The following is an 18213-nucleotide window of genomic DNA, read 5'->3' as shown; positions in this document are numbered from 1 at the left end:
TTCCGACTGCGACGGATTCAACACATTGTTGAGGTGACCTCGACGATTATATTTAGTCACGTTAGCCAGTCGTCAGGCTACCTTTTTATTGAGCAGTTGCTTGTAATGTTTAGGGAAAAAACAACAATTATGTACCTGTTTAACTCTTCGCTCTTTTGAACTATTATGGCTTACTAAAGTCGATGGAAGTAGAGGTAGATAGGTGTGTAGTTTTATATTATTTTAATGATGATGATTTACTTTCTTAGCATGCTTCGTAACGCAGATAGAGTCAGTAAAAATACTTTCCATAGAACTCAACCTTCAATTATGTTTATTGCGTTTTTGCATGTAATAAATAAATAGCATTTTTTTACTGATTGCTCCTTAAAAATAAAATAAAACAATGTGGAATTAATATTAATAAAAAAGACTACGAGTTCAAACTTAGGAGCAAACAAATTCCAGTAGAGTCGAGTCGGCAACCTAGATAAAAATCTAATCTACGAAGATATTCCAATAGGTACGAATAACGAAACAAACATATTGAGTTATAATAATTAGATTTGATTACAGTATAAACTTGCCTATTCGATAACATAACAAACATTGATCGATAATGATTCTACGAGTGGATGCTAGTGATTGACACGATGCGCTTAGTGTCGGTTGTGTGCTTCGCGGCATGCTGTGTTGTTTTCTCGCAATGTGAGCAACGAGCAGAACGAGTTGTGCGCATATCCCAGGGTCCGGTCCGAGGATACAAAGACCCAGAACATGACTTATTCGAATTCTATGGCATACCTTATGCAACAGCTCCTACTGGACCCAACAAGTTTAAGGTAAATCACCTTTCCTGGAACCTTGAATAAAACAAATTAAGATAGTCGTCGCTCAGTCGACGGAACATCGGACGCCTTTTTGGATTTATTTTTAGAATATTCACAGCGTTAAGCTGAATGTGCTATTGTTCAAATACAATCAAAACAGTTTAGACACTTGAAAGATAATGATAATGTAGCTATTACAGTTATCAAATCCCTATTACCTACTTTATGTAGATACAAGCAAAACAAACAACGGAACGGAACTAAAGAAACTATGGGATAAACATTTAATTTTGGTATTTCTGTATGCTGTAGTGTTATTGTTTAATTAAGATTAATTGGTTGGTATAATTGAAGAAACGTTTATTTCTTGTGTGTTTTCAGGCTCCATTGCCCGCACCGGCATGGTTGAGTACTTTTGAAGCTGTGAATAAGGATTTGATTTGCCCGCAAGTTTTATTCCCTGATGCTATGGGACAAGATATTATGATAATTCAAGAAAATTGCTTGATTGCAAATGTATTTGTACCAGATACAGCTGAAACTAACCTACCAGTGGTAGTGTATGTCCATGGGGGAGCTTACCAAATGGGATATGGCAACTTTTTCATGACAAAAAAGTTAGTTCAACAAAGTAAAAAAATAATTTCCGTTACTTTTAACTATCGTCTCGGCATCCCTGGCTTCTTATGCCTTGGAACGAATGACATTCCAGGAAATGCTGGTATGAAGGACCAGGTAGCGTTGCTGCGTTGGGTAAAAAAAAACATTGCTAGTTTTGGTGGAAATCCTGATGACGTCACTATTGCTGGATATAGCGCTGGTTCTTCTTCTGTGGATCTTTTGATGCTGTCTCCATTGACGAAAGGATTGTTTAATAAAGTCATACCAGAGAGTGGTGCCAATCTTGCCGCATTTAGTGTACAAACTGACCCTGTAAAGAAAGCGAGGGAGTATGCAAGTAGGTTCAATGTGACTAATCTAGATGATATTTATGAATTAGAACTTTTTTACAAGAATGCTCCCTTAGATGACTTATTCACTGATAGTTTTATTTTGTCCGGCAAAGATAATACGTTTGGATTTTCACCTTGCGTTGAAAAAAAAACCAGCGAAGAATCGTTCCTCGATGAATCACCATTTGCCATTTTAAACAGTGGCAACTATGAAAAAGTTCCTGTATTATATGGATTTTCCAATATGGAGGGCTTAATAAGAATTGTACTTTTCGATACCTGGAAGGAAAATATGAATGAAAAGTTTTCAGACTTTTTGCCTGCTGATTTACAATTCACAAGTGACGAGGAACGAGAAAGCGTTGCAAGAAAAGTAAAAGAATTTTATTTTGGGGATAAAGCAGTAAGTAGCGAGACAGTATTGGGATATATTGACTACTTTACTGATGTTCTATTTGCGTATGCTACTCTTCGAGCTGTTAAGCTACACGTTAAAGCTGGCAACGATAAGATATATCTATATGAATACTCATTTACTGACGACGAAGACCCGAATTTCGTAGTTCCTTACACAAATAACGTACGAGGCGCAAATCATTGTGCTCAAAGTACAGCAGTACTCGATGTCAACCTCGTTTTTAGCAGAAGCGAGGATAACATTACAGAAGAATATAAAAACAATAGAGCTACAATGAGGGAGTTGTGGACTAACTTCATCATTACAGGGTAAGTTCATTGCATTCATTTTCTCTTTATGATAATATTTTTATCGATTTTACTTAAATTTGAAACCTAACTTTAAAATTTTTGTCAGGGAGTATTAGCTGATATTCGATAGATCTTCTTTCAAATTGGCACTTATACAGCAAATAATATTTTTATCCTCACACGTTTAATATCCATCCAGTGAATTCACGTCAAAAGATCAGTGCCAGAATGGTCGAATGAGTATTTGTTAAAAAAAATTCAGCAGTAACATTATCATAATAAAATTTGTTTGTTCCCAGGAGTCCGGTGCCGGCGGGCTCCGCGCTGCCCGCGTGGCCGGCGGCGGGCGCGGGCGGCGCGCCGCACATGTCGCTGGCGCGCACGCTGCGGCTGCGCGGCGCGCTGCTGGAGGAGCGCGCGCGCTTCTGGGACGCCATCTACGAGCGCCACTACCGCGCGCCCGCGCCGCCGCCGCCGCCGCCTGCTAGGCATTCCGAGCTTTAAAATATAATAAAATTAATGTATATTTAAGATAATAAAGAAAAAAACAAAATTGCAGAAAACTATTTTATCAATGTCAATTAATACCATACCTAAACGAAATGTCTAAAAAAGCAATGCACCTGTCTAAAAGGCAAGCTGTGTTACATAATATAATTTCTTCATTCAAGACACTGAACCAGTTTGCGCTATATACAGGGTGTTAGGTAAATGGGTATATGAGCCGACACTAGCCCATGTTAACAAGGGCATGTAAATGGTATGGTAAAGTCAGAAAATTGATATCTTCATTTTAATTATTTAAATTTTCATACAAATCGGATTTTATAAAATTTATTTTGTATGAAAATTGAAAAAAATAAAATGATGATATCAAATTTCTGACTTCACCATACCATTTATATGCTAACATGGGCTAGTGTCGGCTCATATGCCCATTTACCTAACACCCTGTATATACTATTTTTTATAAAATTATACTTCTTCTTCCTCGGTTCCTCATTGATGAGGATTGCTACCACCTACTTATAGTGTTCCTGCATAGACTGCGGTTATAAGCAGTGTGGACCGCATAAAATTATACAGGAGAGAAAAAAACGACATATTTTATAGTGCCTGAAGAATGGAGCATTTCTGTATGACAACTAAATTTTTGATCGTTAGTATGATGTTCGCTTATGCGACGTAGGCGACGAAGTATTGCGAATTGTAGGCATTCGCTAAGATGTTTTTTTATTTTTTCAAAATTCACCCCCTCATTTAAGCAAAATAAGTACCTATTAATACTTAATCCTTTAAGTAGGTAAAAAATATAAGTCTCGGGCTTCTTTCAAAATTCAACTTCGTGAGTAGTGTAGGTGAGGTATTGTTTTAAATGAATAATTTTGAAACAACTAATTTCCCTAGTTAAGTCTAGTTTTCACGACTAGGTTTTAACTGTTACCTAATTATGAATAGGCTCCGAAACTACTGGAGCTATTTGACAAATTCTTTTACCGTTAACATCCTACAATACCCGATGAACATAGGATAGAATTTTTTCAAAAAGTTAGGGATTCGTATGAAAGCCATTTTATTGACATTAATAATTGACACATTAATTCCTCATGTCACACATTAATTGACTGGGCGTTATGAAGTTTTCACAAAAATAAAGCTTGCAAGGAGAGAAAAGGGTTATGACGTGGGCACGTGCCTTTCAGTAAATATCAAATCGAAATCCACGCGAGTAAACCCGTGGGTAAAAGCTAACTAACTAACATGTTTTTTTTTTTTTTTTTTTTTTTTATGCTAGACAAGGCAGGTATTTGACCGCAATCGCACCTGGTGTTAAGTGAGATGCAGTCTAGGATGGTACATATCTGCCCTGTAAGTGCCTATTCACTCTCGCCTTGAAAACGCCCGGATTATAGTGTTCAGGAAATACAGCAGCAGGCAGCGAATTCCAGTCCCTAGCTGTTCGCATTATAAAGGAGTCGTCGAAACGCTTAGTGCGAGCTGGTGGAATGTCGACAATGTAGGGATGGTACGCTAGCCTGCGTCTGGTTCCTCGGTGATGGAAAGGGGCTGGTGGAATTAAGTTGTATAATTCCTTCGCACATTCTCCGAAGTGTAGCCTGTAGAAAACCGTTAGAGAAGCAACTTTACGGCGGTGGTCAAGTTCCTGGAGCGACGCTTCAACAAGGGTCGGGCTGTCGATTAGTCTCCTGGCACGCCTTTCCACCGAATCCAAAGCAGCCAAATATTTCATGGCAGAGCCGTCCCAGAGGTGGCAGCAGTATTCCATGCAAGGTCGGATCTGTGCTTTATATAACTGCAGCCTTTGCTTATTGGAGAAGTACTGCCTTGCCCTCGAAAGGATACCAAGTTTTTTGGCAGCAGTTTTCGCTATGGATTCGATGTACTCGCCAAAGTTCAACTTGCTGGACATTTCGATACCCAAAAGTTGGAGTCGCTCGGTGATTTTAACAGGCACACCTCGGAATGTTGGAGCCAGACGAAATGGACTTCGTTTGGCGGAGAACAGACACGCCTGTGTTTTGGACGCGTTAAATTGGACCAGATTGGCATCGCCCCAATCAGAGACATCCTGAATGTCTAATCATAAATGTCTAATGTGATCACGGTGATTGGTGCTGTCGATGATAAGATTGTTGCTATATTACTCGGCCAAATAAGCGTAGGTCATCGTAATTTAGTAATTGGGATTCAAAAAGTAATTGTCATGATTACTATAATCTTACTATACCTAAGTCAAAGTTCTTTACTCATGTGGTCAAAGATTGTATATTTTGTCACCTGTCGCAGTTTAAGTACTAAATATGAAATTTACTTGGATGGCTAGAATAACGTAAAAAGTCATAATAATTACACTCCCAGTAAAATTAAATAACAATGCATGCTTATTTATTTCATAATTATTTTTATTTATTTACTTATTAGGAATAACCACAGCCGATACATAACATTAGATTTTTTTTAAAAATCCTTAAACTATTAGGCCAATTTTATAGCTTAGCCTAGAATAGATGGACTTCACGTCGAACTTTTCGTGCCGGGGTACCGTTGTAGTGGGCATCGCTATTGCGAGAAGGTACTGAAGGTAGCACTGCTCAGTTCACTCTTGATTTTATTCTTCTTATTATCAATATTCCACTGTTATGCCTCTGTACTGTACCTTTCTATCTTTGTGTGGTGTTCATTGTAATAAATGTTTCTTTCTTTATTTTTTTGATAGGTAAGTGCTTACTTTAAGTAGGTACATTGTCTACAAGTACATTAAAACACACTAGCCGCCAGCCGATACACTAACTAGCTTACTTTATCGTCTAGCGACGACATGATGGATAAGATACAACAATGAGTATGTATAAACATAGCGTTCTGTGTACGCTCCATCAGTATCTGTAGTGACAACATGAGGAGCGGTCTGGTGCTGTGTTTGTGCCTGTGTCTGGGCGCGCGGGGCGAGGAAGGCGAGCGCGAGGCGCGCCTGGTGCGCAGCCCGCAAGGCCCGGTCAAGGGCTACAAGGACCCCGGCGACAGCATATTCGCCTTTTACGGGATCCCCTATGCTACAGCGCCTACGGGAGCTGACAGATTTAAGGTATCTATCTACTTACAATATTCAACTCAACGCCTACATCCTTGAGAGATATAATTGTAATGAAAATACAAACAAAAAATTAGTCAAGTGTTTAGTAATATGTTTACGAGTGGAAAACATTTAAAAAATCCTAAACCCTAGATCTTTGTGCAGTTGCCGACTAATAATAATGTAGAGTGTGATAATCTTTCTAGACAATTCTTTATAACAGTTTGAAAATATAATAATTTTACACGCTTATTTTAACAATTGAGAAATGTTTATCATCTAGTGTCATTTTATTTATTCGATATCTATAATTTTGATACACCTTTTTGAAGTACAATATTGCGTAAGTGGTTGTTTATAAAGGTAAACTAATTCAGTAAATTCAATGATTATTATTAGTTTAAAGCAGGAAAATATTCTAAATAACCTTAGTAGAGAAATCAGTAGCCCGTACACAATAACATAGTAAAATGTCTTGTGTTATCGTCATGCGATAGATATGAAAAGTAATTAAAGAAATGATAAGGGGGCGTCCATAAATTACGTGAGACAATTTTGACTATTTTTCAACCCCCCCGCTCCCCTTGGTGAGATTTGGTGAGATTTTGCCTGACCCCCTCCCCCACCCCCTAATCTCACGTGATATTTTAAAAAAATCCAAAATTTAATAGTTTTGGAGTAATTTAACTGACAAAGATTTTTTTTGTGTGCTTAGTGTGAGTTTGCATTTACCGTTGTCGCTAACGAGTGCATCAAAAAGATCTATAAAGTTTATGATTTTAGTTCTTGAAAGTATCTGCTAGGGACGCTGTACAATCATCATACATTTAATGCATGTTATTTTTTACGCAGTCGCTAGCGGATGACGATCGATATAAAGTCGCACAAACTCACTGATTAGGTACGAATAGATTCAGAAAAACACGTGTAGTGACAGCGGTTAGTACTAGGGTTTCATTGTTTTTTTTTTTACAGAAGTACCTAGTCTAATTATTGTTCCTTTCTACATAATCTAGCAAAATCGATTTTGATAAAAAAAACTTGTTTTAAGGAACCCATAGTTTCGATATGTCTGTCTGTCCGAGGTTTTGCTTGGAAACTATTGGCACTTGGCGCTGTAATTTTGTGGAGGTATGTATATTAATCACGCCGACAAAACGGTAGAACAAAATTTTGAAAAATCATTTTTTTAGGGTAGCTCCCCTACATGTAAAGTGGGGATGAATTTTTTTTCATCTTCTACACCATCGTGTAGGATATCGTCGGATGACTTGGGGGTTTCAAAGACTATTTTTCGATTTAGGGATCCGTTTGCAAACTATTAAAGTTTAAAGTGCCAATTTTTGTTCGAGCAGGGCGTCCCCCCTCTCTAAAAACTAGACTGTTGGCTTGAAAAATCTGGAAAAATTCACAATAATACTGCTTTTTATGAACTTTCAAGAAAACTATAACGGTTAGGGTAGGTCAGTTAGTTTAATAGTAATAGTCATTTAACTCATGTATTATAAAATTTCATACTTATCTAATAAAAATTCCTTAGAAGAAAATATTAATTGCTTGCTTCTGAAATATATTTTGTTAACGACGGACAACTACGGAACCCTACACTGCGCGTGGCACGACACGCACTTGGCCAATTTTTTTACTTAAGATTTAAACCCTGTTTTCTGGCAAACTCTATTTCTCTATTTCTTGCGGAAAAAATTACGTGATATTTCCTGAGACCCCCCCTCTCCCCCACGTGAGATTTAGTGAGGTTTTTGTTGACCCCCTCCCCCCCCTAAAAGTCTCACGTAATTTATGGACGCCCCCTAACATCTAAAGTAAAATAATGGAAGGAATATTATCTATACTTATAATAAATCTGTAGAGAGGTCAATTCTGTACATGAAATATAAACTATCAGGGGGTGATTAGTGATCGATACTGATGCCAAAAATGCAATCAGTAAAATTTTTGTCTGTCTGTCTGTATGTATGTTCCTTATAGAAACAAAAACTTGGCACAATTATTCTTCATACTTCTGGGCAGGTTATAGTGTACTTAAGAATACCCACGGGAACGGGAATTAGCGGGAAAATCCTTTTGTATGAAAAATCTAAACCGCTTAAGTTAGACGCTTGAAATTTAGCATGTAGGTCTTGTAGGTACCTTAATAAACTTAAAGCTTAGTTACAACAAGGAATTCCCGAAATTCCCACGGGAACGAGAATTAGCGGGAAAATCCTTTTGTATGAAAAATCTAAACCACTTAAGTTAGACGCTTGAAATTTGGCTTGCAGGTACCTTAGTAAACTTAAAGCATAGTTACAACAGGATATTGCAAAATTCCCACGGGAACGGCAGTTAGCGGAAAAAAACATTTGTATGAAAAAATCTAAACCGCGTAAGATAGATGGGGGTAAAACGGGATCCACGCGTACGAAGTCGCGGGCGGCCGCTAGTTTAACATAATTACCTATACAGTACCTTACACGTGCATTATATTATTTGTTACAGGCGCCTCTTCCTGCCTCAGCATGGTTAGACCCTTTGGAAGCCGTAGATGATACTATTATATGTCATCAAGCCACGCTTAATAATACTACGGGTACGTTCCCAAATAAGATCAAAAAAGAAAACTGTCTCGTGGCAAATGTTTTCGTCCCTGACACCGACCAAAAAAAACTACCAGTTGTGGTATATGTGCACGGAGGAGCATACCAACTCGGCTTTGGAAATCTGTTTCTACCCAAAAACTTAGCAAGAAGCAAGAAAGTCATTGTAGTAACATTCAACTATCGCCTCGGAGTTCACGGATTTCTTTGTTTAGGCACTGAAAAGGCACCAGGAAATGCTGGAATGAAAGATCAAGTAGCACTTTTACATTGGGTCAAAAAGAATATAGCAAGCTACGGGGGAAACCCAGAAGATATGACCATAGCAGGCTACAGTGCCGGCTCTTCAGCCGTCGATCTGTTAATGATTTCGCCCACTACAAGAGACTTATTCAATAAAGTAATTCCAGAAAGTGGATCTAACTTAGCCCCTTGGTCAGTTCAAATTGACCCCCTAGAAAATGCAAAAACCTTTGCTAGTTCTAACGGCTTGGAAAATGTAGATGACGTGTACGCTTTGGAAGAGTTCTACACCACAGCGAGCTATGAAGTATTAACATCAGACCCCTTTTATTACAGAACTGATTTCACGTTTTTGTTTTCACCATGTGTAGAGCGTAAAACAGAAGGCGCTTTCCTTACAGAATCTCCATACAATATTTTAAAGAATGGCAACTATAGAAAAGTGCCGTTACTGATGGGTTTTGCTGGAATGGAAGGTATATTTCGAGTCGATATATTTGATTCTTGGAAAGATAAAATGAATGCGAACTTCTCTGCTTTTCTACCACAAGACTTACAATTTGAAAGTGAAGAAGAAAAAGCAACAGTGGTCCAAAAAATCAAGGAATTTTATTTCGGTAAAAAACCAGTCAATGGAGATGAAGAATCTGTATTATCTTACATAAATTTTATGTCAGATTTATATTTCACATATTCTACTTTAAGAGCTGTGAACATGCACTTGAAAGCAGGACATGACAAGATATTTTTGTATGAATACAATTTTGTTGAAGATTCTACGCCTGTCATACCCTACACCAAGGACCAGCGAGGAGCCAACCATTGTGCTCAAACTAGCGCTATATTTGACGCACCTAATTGGCTATGTGAGAAAGACGAAAGCAGCATCTCTGAGGATCTGAAAAACATGAAGAAAGTAATGAGAGAACTATGGCTTAACTTTATTACAACAGGGTAAGCTATCAAATCCAAACAGTTTAAACAATCCTCAGTATTGTATTCAAACTACATAATTATTTGCCTGTTCCCAGGAGTCCGGTGCCGGCGGGCTCCGCGCTGCCCGCGTGGCCGGCGGCGGGCGCGGGCGGCGCGCCGCACATGTCGCTGGCGCGCACGCTGCGGCTGCGCGGCGCGCTGCTGGAGGAGCGCGCGCGCTTCTGGGACGCCATCTACGAGCGCCACTACCGCGCGCCCGCGCCGCCGCCGCCGCCGCCTGCTAGGCATTCCGAACTTTAAAACTTAATAAAATAAATTATCAATATCAATTAATCTCAGTTTATATTCATTTACCATATCTAAGTGAAATATCCAAAAAAGCAAATATCAACACCTGTATAAAAGGCAACCTGTGGTATTATAAAGTTATACTCAGAGTATGAAACGGGGCCTAAAATAATATGCATGTAAGAAAAATGCAGCAAAATAAGTAGGTATTCTCACATATTTAGCACTTAGTTTCTGTCAAGTTTTGTTTAAATAAAAGTAGGCTTCATTTCAAGGAAAAGACAACGAATAAAATATTGAAATTTTGCATAGTTATGACTCATGGTACAAACAAAGATCAACACTAATACATATAAAGAGGACGTAGTTATTTTATTGTTCGATTGTTTGGCTCCGAAAGACTTGTCCGATCTGAAAAATTATTTCACCATTATTATAATCTGAACAAAAAAGAGCATTAGCGCTCCTACACGACGCCGCTACCGCGCCGCCGCCGTGCCGTAAATAGTGCAAAGGCGCGGCGACGGCGCGGCGGCGGCGCGGTAGCGGCGTCGTGTGCAGGAGCGCTTACTTAGTTACGTAGTTATGTGTAGGGTTCACTACGAGATACCAGACAACAATATCAATAAACGTAACCAGCAATAGTTGAATTGAAACTAAAAAAATCGAAGTACAAGAACAAGCACATCTAAGTAAAAGTATCAAGTACAGAAGTAAAACGCAAACTTACTCCGCATTTAGTGGCCAGCCGATACACCAACTATCTTACTTTATCGTCTAGCGGCGACATCTATACTATCTATACTTATAACATTATAAATGGGAAAGTAACTCTGTCTGTCTGTCTGTCTGTCTCTCTTTCACGCCTAAACAACTGTACCGACTTTGATGAAATTTGGCATAGAGATAGTTTGAGTCCCGGGAAAGGACATAGGATAGTTTTTATCCCGGTTTTTGAAACAGGAACGCTTGTAATTAAGTTTTTCTGTGACAGACAAAATACCACGCGGGCGAAGCCGCGGGCGGAAAGCTAGTGATGAATAAAATACAACGATGATAATATAATGATCGCGTTCTGTGTACGCTTGATCAGTCAGTATATCTGTAGTGACAGCATGCGGAGCGGTCTGCTGCTGTGTTTATGCCTGTGTCTGGGCGCGCGGGTCGAGGGCGGCGAGCGCGAGGCGCGCCTGGTGCGCAGCCCGCAAGGCCCGGTCAAGGGCTACAAGGACCCCGGCGACAGCATATTCGTCTTTTACGGGATCCCCTATGCCACAGCGCCTACGGGAGCTGACAAATTTAAGGTACCTATTTACATTATTCAACTCAACGCCAACATTCTTGAGAGATATAATTTTAATGAAAATGCAAAAATAATGTTAGTCAAGTTTTTTAGTAATTTGTTTACGAGTGGCAAACATTAAAAAAACTCCTAAACCCTAGATCTTTGTGCAGTTGCCGACTAATGATAATGTAGAGTGTGATAATCTTTCTAGACAATTCTATATTATTACAGTTTGAAAATTATATGCAATTCTACATAGGCAGCTGCTTATTTTTCCAATTGATAAATGTTTATCATCTAGTATCATTATATTTATTCGATATTTTATCTATAATTGATACACCTTTTTGAAGTAAAATATTGTGGTTAATATAATAAGTGGTTGCTGTAAACTAATTCAGTAAATTAATTATTTTTTAAAGCAGGAAAATATTCTAAATAACCTCAGTAGAGAAATCAGTAGCCCGTACACAACAACATAGTAAATGTCTTGTGTTAACGTCATGCGATAGATATGAAAAGTAATTAAAGAAATTATAACATCTGAAGTAAAATAATCGAAGGAATATTATTTAACATAATAAATATAAAGTGCCTTACACGTGCATTATATTATTTTTTACAGGCGCCTCTTCCTGCCTCAGCATGGTTAGACCCTTTGGAAGCCGTAGATGATACTATTATATGTCATCAAGCCACGCTTAATAATACTACGATCCCAAATAAGATCGAAAAAGAAAACTGTCTCGTGGCAAATGTTTTCGTCCCTGACACTGACCAAAAAAAACTACCAGTTGTAGTATATGTGCACGGAGGAACATACCAACGCGGCTTTGGAAATCTGTTTCTACCCAAAAACTTAGCAAGAAGCAAGAAAGTCATTGTAGTAACATTCAACTATCGCCTCGGAGTTCACGGATTTCTTTGTTTAGGCACTGAAAAGGCACCAGGAAATGCTGGAATGAAAGATCAAATAGCACTTTTATATTGGGTCAAAAAGAATATAGCAAGCTACGGGGGAAACCCAGAAGATGTGACCCTCGCGGGCTACAGTGCCGGCTCCTCGGCCGTCGAACTGTTAATGATTTCACCTGCTACAAAAGACTTATTTAATAAAGTGATTCCAGAAAGTGGGTCTAACTTAGCCACTTTTTCAGTTCAAATTGACCCCCTAGAAAATGCAAAAACCTTTGCTAGATCTAACGGCTTGGAAAATGTAGATGACGTGTACGCTTTGGAAGAGTTCTACACCACAGCGAGCTATGAAGTATTAACATCAGACCCCTTTTATTACAGAACTGATTTCACGTTTTTGTTTTCACCATGTGTAGAGCGTAAAACAGAAGGCGCTTTCCTTACAGAGTCTCCATACAATATTTTAAAGAATGGCAACTATAGAAAAGTGCCGTTACTGATGGGTTTTGCTGGAATGGAAGGTATATTTCGAGTCGATATATTTGATTCTTGGAAAGATAAAATGAATGCGAACTTCTCTGCTTTTCTACCACCAGACTTACAATTTGAAAGTGAAAAAGACAAAGCAACAGTGGCTCAAAAAATCAAAGAATTTTACTTTGGTAAAAAACCAATTAATGCAGATGAAGAATCTGTATTATCTTACATAAATTTTATGGCAGATTTATACTTCACATATTCTACTTTAAGAGCTGTGAACATGCACGTGAAAGCAGGACATGACAAGATATATTTGTATGAATATAATTTTGTAGAAGATTCTACGCCTGTCATACCCTACACCAAGGACAAGCGAGGAGCCGACCATTGTGCTCAAACTAGCGCTATATTTGACGCACCTAATTGGCTATGTGAGAAAGACGAAAGCAGCATCTCTGAGGATCTGAAAAACATGAAGAAAGTCATTAGAGAGCTATGGCTTAACTTTATGACAACGGGGTAAGCTTCTCAATTGAAATCCTACAAAATTGCTACTAACCTTTTCAAAAAATATTGTAATATAGGTAGGTACTCGTAGTTTTTCAATAGGTAAACTGATAATAAATCTTACTGATTAAGTTATCACGAAGTCTTGATGAAATTCAACTAGGAGTAAGTATTCATTATTTTTTCTGCATTTTAATTAGTTTTATCGGTATAAGTAGGTAAAATAGGTAATCCATAAGATCAGTTAAATATTAAAACTGATGATGCTCCATCATATTGAATAGAGCTTCAGCGGCTAAAAAACACCTGGTAAAATGAGTTGCTCCAGTGCACATAATATTTTAATAATTTTGTTCCCAGGAGTCCGGTGCCGGCGGGCTCCGCGCTGCCCGCGTGGCCGGCGGCGGGCGCGGGCGGCGCGCCGCACATGTCGCTGGCGCGCACGCTGCGGCTGCGCGGCGCGCTGCTGGAGGAGCGCGCGCGCTTCTGGGACGCCATCTACGAGCGCCACTAACGCGCGCCCGCGCCGCCGCCGCCGCCGCCGCCGCCGCCTGCTAGACATTCCGAGCTTTAAAACTTAATAAAATAAAAATTTTATTTAAGATATTATAGAAAAAACCAAAATATTTTGGTTTTTCAAAAACATTTTTTTAAACTATTTAATTACCAATATCAATTACCTAATCTCAGTTTAGTTTATATTCATTTACCATATCTAAGTGAAATGTCCAAGAAAGCAAATATCAACACCTGTATAAAAGGCAACCAGTGTTATTATAAAGTTATACTCAGAATATGAAACGGGGCCTAAAATAATATGCATGTAAGCAAAATGCTGCGAAATAAGTAGGTATTCTAACATTTAGCACTTCTGTCAAGTTTTGTTTAAATAAAAGTAAGGCTTCATTTTAAGGAAAAGACAATGAATAAAATATTGAAATTTAGCATAGTCATGACTCATGGTATGAACAAAGATCAACACTAATACATATAGAGAGGACGTAGGTATTTTATTGTTCGATTGTTTGGCTCCGAAAGACTTGTCCGATCTGAAAAATTATTTCACCATTATTATAATCTTACAATGCCCCTGATGAACAAAAAAGAGCGTTACTTAGTTATGTATGTCACTACGAGATACCAGACATCAATACCAATAAACGTAACCGAGCAATAGTGAAATTTAAACTATGAAAAATCTAAGTACAAGAACAAGCACATCTAAGTATCAAGCACAGAACTAAAACGCAAACTCACTCCGCATTTAGTGGCCAGCCGATACACTATCTTACTTTATCGTCTAGCGGCGACATGATGAATAAAATACAACGATAATATAATGATCGCGTTCTGTGTACGCTTGATCAGTCAGGTATCTGTAGTGACAGCATGCGGAGCGGTCTGGTGCTGTGTTTGTGCCTGTGTCTGGGCGCGCGGGGCGAGGGTGGCGAGCGCGAGGCGCGCCTGGTGCGCAGCCCGCAAGGCCCGGTCAAGGGCTACAAGGACCCCGGCGACAGCATATTCGTCTTTTACGGGATCCCCTATGCTACAGCGCCTACGGGAGCTGACAGATTTAAGGTATCTATCTACTTACAATATTCAACTCAACGCCTAGTTACATCCTTGACAGATATTAATTGTAATGAAAATACAAAAATAATTTTAGTCAAGTGTTTAGTAGTTAATAAGTTTACGAGTGGAAAACATTTTAAAAAATCCTAAACCCTAGATCTTTGTGCAGTTGCCGACTAATGATAGTGTGATAATCTGTCTAGACAATTCTTTATTACAGTTTGAAAATATAATAATTTTACATGAGATGAGCAGCTGCTTATTTTAACAATTGATAAATGTTTATCATCTAGTGTCATTTTATTTATTTGATATCTATAATTGATACACCTTTTTGAAGTACAATATTGCGTAAACAAGTGGTTGTTTGTAAAGGTAAAATAATTCAGTAAATTGAATGATTTATTGGTTTAAAGCAGGAAAAGATTCTAAATAACCTTAGTAGAGAAATCAGTAGCCCGTACACAACAACATAGTAAATGTCTTGTGTTATCGTCATGCGATAGATATGAAATGTAATTAAAGAAATTATAACATCTAAAGTAAAATAATCGAAGTAATATTATTTAACATAATTACCTATACAGTGTAGTACCAGTACCTTACACGTGCATTATATTATTTGTTACAGGCGCCTCTTCCTGCCTCAGCATGGTTAGACCCTTTGGAAGCCGTAGATGATACTATTATATGTCATCAAGCCACGCTTAATAATACTACGAGTATGTTCCCAAATAAGATCGAAAAAGAGAACTGTCTCGTGGCAAATGTTTTCGTCCCTGACACCGACCAAAAAAAACTACCAGTTGTGGTATATGTGCACGGAGGAGCATACCAACTCGGCTTTGGAAATCTGTTTCTACCCAAAAACTTAGCAAGAAGCAAGAAAGTCATTGTAGTAACATTCAACTATCGCCTCGGAGTTCACGGATTTCTTTGTTTAGGCACTGAAAAGGCACCAGGAAATGCTGGAATGAAAGATCAAGTAGCACTTTTACATTGGGTCAAAAAGAATATAGCAAGCTACGGGGGAAACCCAGAAGATATGACCATAGCAGGCTACAGTGCCGGCTCTTCAGCCGTCGATCTGTTAATGATTTCGCCCACTACAAGAGACTTATTCAATAAAGTAATTCCAGAAAGTGGATCTAACTTAGCCCCTTGGTCAGTTCAAATTGACCCCCTAGAAAATGCAAAAACCTTTGCTAGATCCATAGGCTTTGAAAATGTAGATGACGTGTACGCTTTGGAAGAGTTCTACACTACAGCGAGCTATGACGTGTTGACATCGGACCCCTTTTTTGACAGAACTGATTTTACTTTTGTGTTCTCACCATGTATAGAGCGTAATACGGAAGGTGCTTTCCTCACTGAGTCCCCATACAACATTTTAAAGAATGGCAACTATAGAAAAGTGCCATTACTTTACGGTTTTGCTGGAATGGAGGGTTTACTGCGAATTGATTTATTTGATTTGTGGAAAGATAAAATGAATGCGAATTTCTCTGCTTTTCTACCACAAGACTTACAATTTGAAAGTGAAGAAGAAAAAGCAACAGTGGTCCAAAAAATCAAGGAATTTTATTTCGGTAAAAAACCAGTCAATGGAGATGAAGAATCTGTATTATCTTACATAAATTTTATGTCAGATTTATATTTTACATATTCTACTTTAAGAGCTGTGAACATGCACGTAAAAGCAGGACATGACAAGATATTTTTGTATGAATACAATTTTGTTGAAGATTCTACGCCTGTCATACCCTATACCAAGGACCAGCGAGGAGCCAACCATTGTGCTCAAACTAGTGCTGTATTTGACGCACCTAATTGGCTAAGTCAGAAAGACGAGAGCAGTATCTCAGAGGATCTGAAAAACATGAAGAAAGTAATTAGAGAACTATGGCTTAACTTTATGACAACGGGGTAAGCTATCCTCAATTGAATTCCAAATTAACGCTCAGTATTTACTTAAACTACATAATTATTTTGCCTGTTCCCAGGAGTCCGGTGCCGGCGGGCTCCGCGCTGCCCGCGTGGCCGGCGGCGGGCGCGGGCGGCGCGCCGCACATGTCGCTGGCGCGCACGCTGCGGCTGCGCGGCGCGCTGCTGGAGGAGCGCGCGCGCTTCTGGGACGCCATCTACGAGCGCCACTACCGCGCGCCCGCGCCGCCGCCGCCGCCTCCTGCTAGGCATTCCGAACTTTAATTTGCTATGCTGTTTTTTTTTTATTTAAATTAACTTTATCAGACTTTACCTAAAACAGCACCACTTCCTGTCAGTGCTGCCATGACCTCGGCAAATGTATAGTTAATGCTCGACTGGCAGGATTTCTTCTTTGATTATATGTATTTAAATTTTTAGACGAGACATTTATTTTTTAACTTTCCTTGGATTTACATCCATACGACCGACATGTCAGTAGTTTTTGCACCAGAAAAAAAGCTTTCGCTAAAGCTTTCCTGGTTTTCACTGCAGTAACAGTTCCGATTTTTTTAAAACTTTACTTACTTATTAAGCGATGAAATCTCAATCGAGCGTGTGCAAATTAGGCAATGATCTGTAAAATTACTTTTAAACTTGCCACTTTTCAATTGCAGTGGAATAAACATTTTAACATTAAAAAAATATATTAAGTTAGTTTATAAGCCCAATTTATGAGTACACCAACAACATGGCATGTAACACTAAGTTTGGAAAACATCAGTTTGGTTTATGATCAGCGACAGTGCGAGAAGTAAGATAGAATGCCAGTTTAAGGTGCGAGGCTAAAACTTACGGTCAACATTTTTGTAGCAAATGAAAAAGCACATTAAGTACTTATTTTTAATAGCAAATGTGCTTATTAAGTACATAGAGATGATTCTATAATTTTCGTTTATGTTATTATGAAAATTTCGACCTTTCTTAAGCATTTGATGCGTCAATTGCGGTCAAGTTTTTCCTCTGGGACTTAAAGGACGAGTCAAGGACTTACCACGGAGTCACGTAAAAAATCAACGAGTATTCGACACGAGGCTTTTTCACGAAAAATCGTCCTCGAGAGATGCGACCCTCATCAAGGTGCGAAGTTCCTCGGGGAGTGATTATACTTAGAAGTAAGTAGAAACAATAAATATAAGAACACTTCCCACTAATATTTTGGTTTTATTATTGCACACGGTTCAACGGTCAGCGTTAAAACCGGCAAGTGCGAGTCGGAGTCACCAGTTTTGAATACCAGTACTATTTTTTTGTCTATGTTTCTTGTACGGGGGTAGGAGCCGGTATTATTTTTAGTTATTTATAGCAGCAACAGAAATCACTGCAAATTCTATAAAGATAC

General features: G+C 38.7%; 4 protein-coding genes across 5 annotated transcripts; all 4 read left to right on the top strand.

The window, feature by feature from the left end:
- Window positions 1-90: 90 nt before the first annotated feature.
- Window positions 91-2993, top strand: LOC135083931 (esterase FE4-like). 2 transcript variants are annotated; one of them, XM_063978702.1, is made up of 4 exons: window positions 91-202; window positions 556-821; window positions 1191-2488; window positions 2770-2993. In XM_063978702.1, exons 2-4 carry the CDS (start codon window positions 615-617, stop codon window positions 2972-2974), a joined length of 1710 nt encoding a protein of 569 aa, XP_063834772.1. In that variant the 5' UTR covers window positions 91-202; window positions 556-614; the 3' UTR covers window positions 2975-2993. The 2 variants fall into 2 exon arrangements, with proteins under 2 accessions (XP_063834772.1, XP_063834763.1); XM_063978693.1 differs by lacking the exon at window positions 91-202 and having other exon boundaries at window positions 383-821.
- Window positions 2994-5865: 2872 nt separating this feature from the next.
- On the top strand, window positions 5866-10174 carry LOC135083945 (juvenile hormone esterase-like). Its single transcript, XM_063978712.1, has 3 exons — window positions 5866-6077; window positions 8565-9859; window positions 9937-10174. Exons 1-3 carry the CDS (start codon window positions 5889-5891, stop codon window positions 10139-10141), a joined length of 1689 nt encoding a protein of 562 aa, XP_063834782.1. The 5' UTR covers window positions 5866-5888; the 3' UTR covers window positions 10142-10174.
- A 1057-nt stretch (window positions 10175-11231) lies between these two features.
- Window positions 11232-14260, top strand: LOC135083921 (para-nitrobenzyl esterase-like). The gene is made up of 3 exons (XM_063978680.1): window positions 11232-11433; window positions 12040-13328; window positions 13677-14260. The coding sequence occupies exons 1-3, from the start codon at window positions 11245-11247 to the stop codon at window positions 13828-13830; spliced, it is 1632 nt and encodes a 543-aa protein (XP_063834750.1). The 5' UTR covers window positions 11232-11244; the 3' UTR covers window positions 13831-14260.
- Window positions 14261-14675: 415 nt separating this feature from the next.
- Window positions 14676-17251, top strand: LOC135083911 (para-nitrobenzyl esterase-like). Its single transcript, XM_063978668.1, has 3 exons — window positions 14676-14894; window positions 15520-16814; window positions 16892-17251. The coding sequence occupies exons 1-3, from the start codon at window positions 14706-14708 to the stop codon at window positions 17094-17096; spliced, it is 1689 nt and encodes a 562-aa protein (XP_063834738.1). The 5' UTR covers window positions 14676-14705; the 3' UTR covers window positions 17097-17251.
- The last annotated feature ends 962 nt before the right edge of the window (window positions 17252-18213 follow it).

The sequence above is a fragment of the Ostrinia nubilalis genome, chromosome 2 (assembly GCF_963855985.1).
Source record: "Ostrinia nubilalis chromosome 2, ilOstNubi1.1, whole genome shotgun sequence".
Taxonomy (NCBI): Eukaryota; Metazoa; Arthropoda; class Insecta; order Lepidoptera; family Crambidae; genus Ostrinia; species Ostrinia nubilalis.
Note: the sequence above shows the minus strand (reverse complement) of the source record. Positions and strands in the feature narration are given on the sequence as shown.

What these genes read in the sequence shown, in the direction of transcription:
- LOC135083911 (XM_063978668.1), top strand. Translation starts at nt 14,706, where the DNA reads ATGCGGAGCGGTCTGGTGCTGTGTTTGTGCCTGTGTCTGGGCGCGCGG. An exon ending in CGGGAGCTGACAGATTTAAG is followed by an intron (nt 14,895 to 15,519) that starts GTATCTATCTAC and finishes TATTTGTTACAG; the next exon opens with GCGCCTCTTCCTGCCTCAGC. An exon ending in CTTAACTTTATGACAACGGG is followed by an intron (nt 16,815 to 16,891) that starts GTAAGCTATCCT and finishes GCCTGTTCCCAG; the next exon opens with GAGTCCGGTGCCGGCGGGCT.
- LOC135083945 (XM_063978712.1), top strand. Translation starts at nt 5,889, where the DNA reads ATGAGGAGCGGTCTGGTGCTGTGTTTGTGCCTGTGTCTGGGCGCGCGG. An exon ending in CGGGAGCTGACAGATTTAAG is followed by an intron (nt 6,078 to 8,564) that starts GTATCTATCTAC and finishes TATTTGTTACAG; the next exon opens with GCGCCTCTTCCTGCCTCAGC. An exon ending in CTTAACTTTATTACAACAGG is followed by an intron (nt 9,860 to 9,936) that starts GTAAGCTATCAA and finishes GCCTGTTCCCAG; the next exon opens with GAGTCCGGTGCCGGCGGGCT.
- LOC135083921 (XM_063978680.1), top strand. Translation starts at nt 11,245, where the DNA reads ATGCGGAGCGGTCTGCTGCTGTGTTTATGCCTGTGTCTGGGCGCGCGG. An exon ending in CGGGAGCTGACAAATTTAAG is followed by an intron (nt 11,434 to 12,039) that starts GTACCTATTTAC and finishes TATTTTTTACAG; the next exon opens with GCGCCTCTTCCTGCCTCAGC. An exon ending in CTTAACTTTATGACAACGGG is followed by an intron (nt 13,329 to 13,676) that starts GTAAGCTTCTCA and finishes TTTTGTTCCCAG; the next exon opens with GAGTCCGGTGCCGGCGGGCT.
- LOC135083931 (XM_063978702.1), top strand. Translation starts at nt 615, where the DNA reads ATGCTAGTGATTGACACGATGCGCTTAGTGTCGGTTGTGTGCTTCGCG. An exon ending in CTGGACCCAACAAGTTTAAG is followed by an intron (nt 822 to 1,190) that starts GTAAATCACCTT and finishes GTGTGTTTTCAG; the next exon opens with GCTCCATTGCCCGCACCGGC. An exon ending in ACTAACTTCATCATTACAGG is followed by an intron (nt 2,489 to 2,769) that starts GTAAGTTCATTG and finishes GTTTGTTCCCAG; the next exon opens with GAGTCCGGTGCCGGCGGGCT.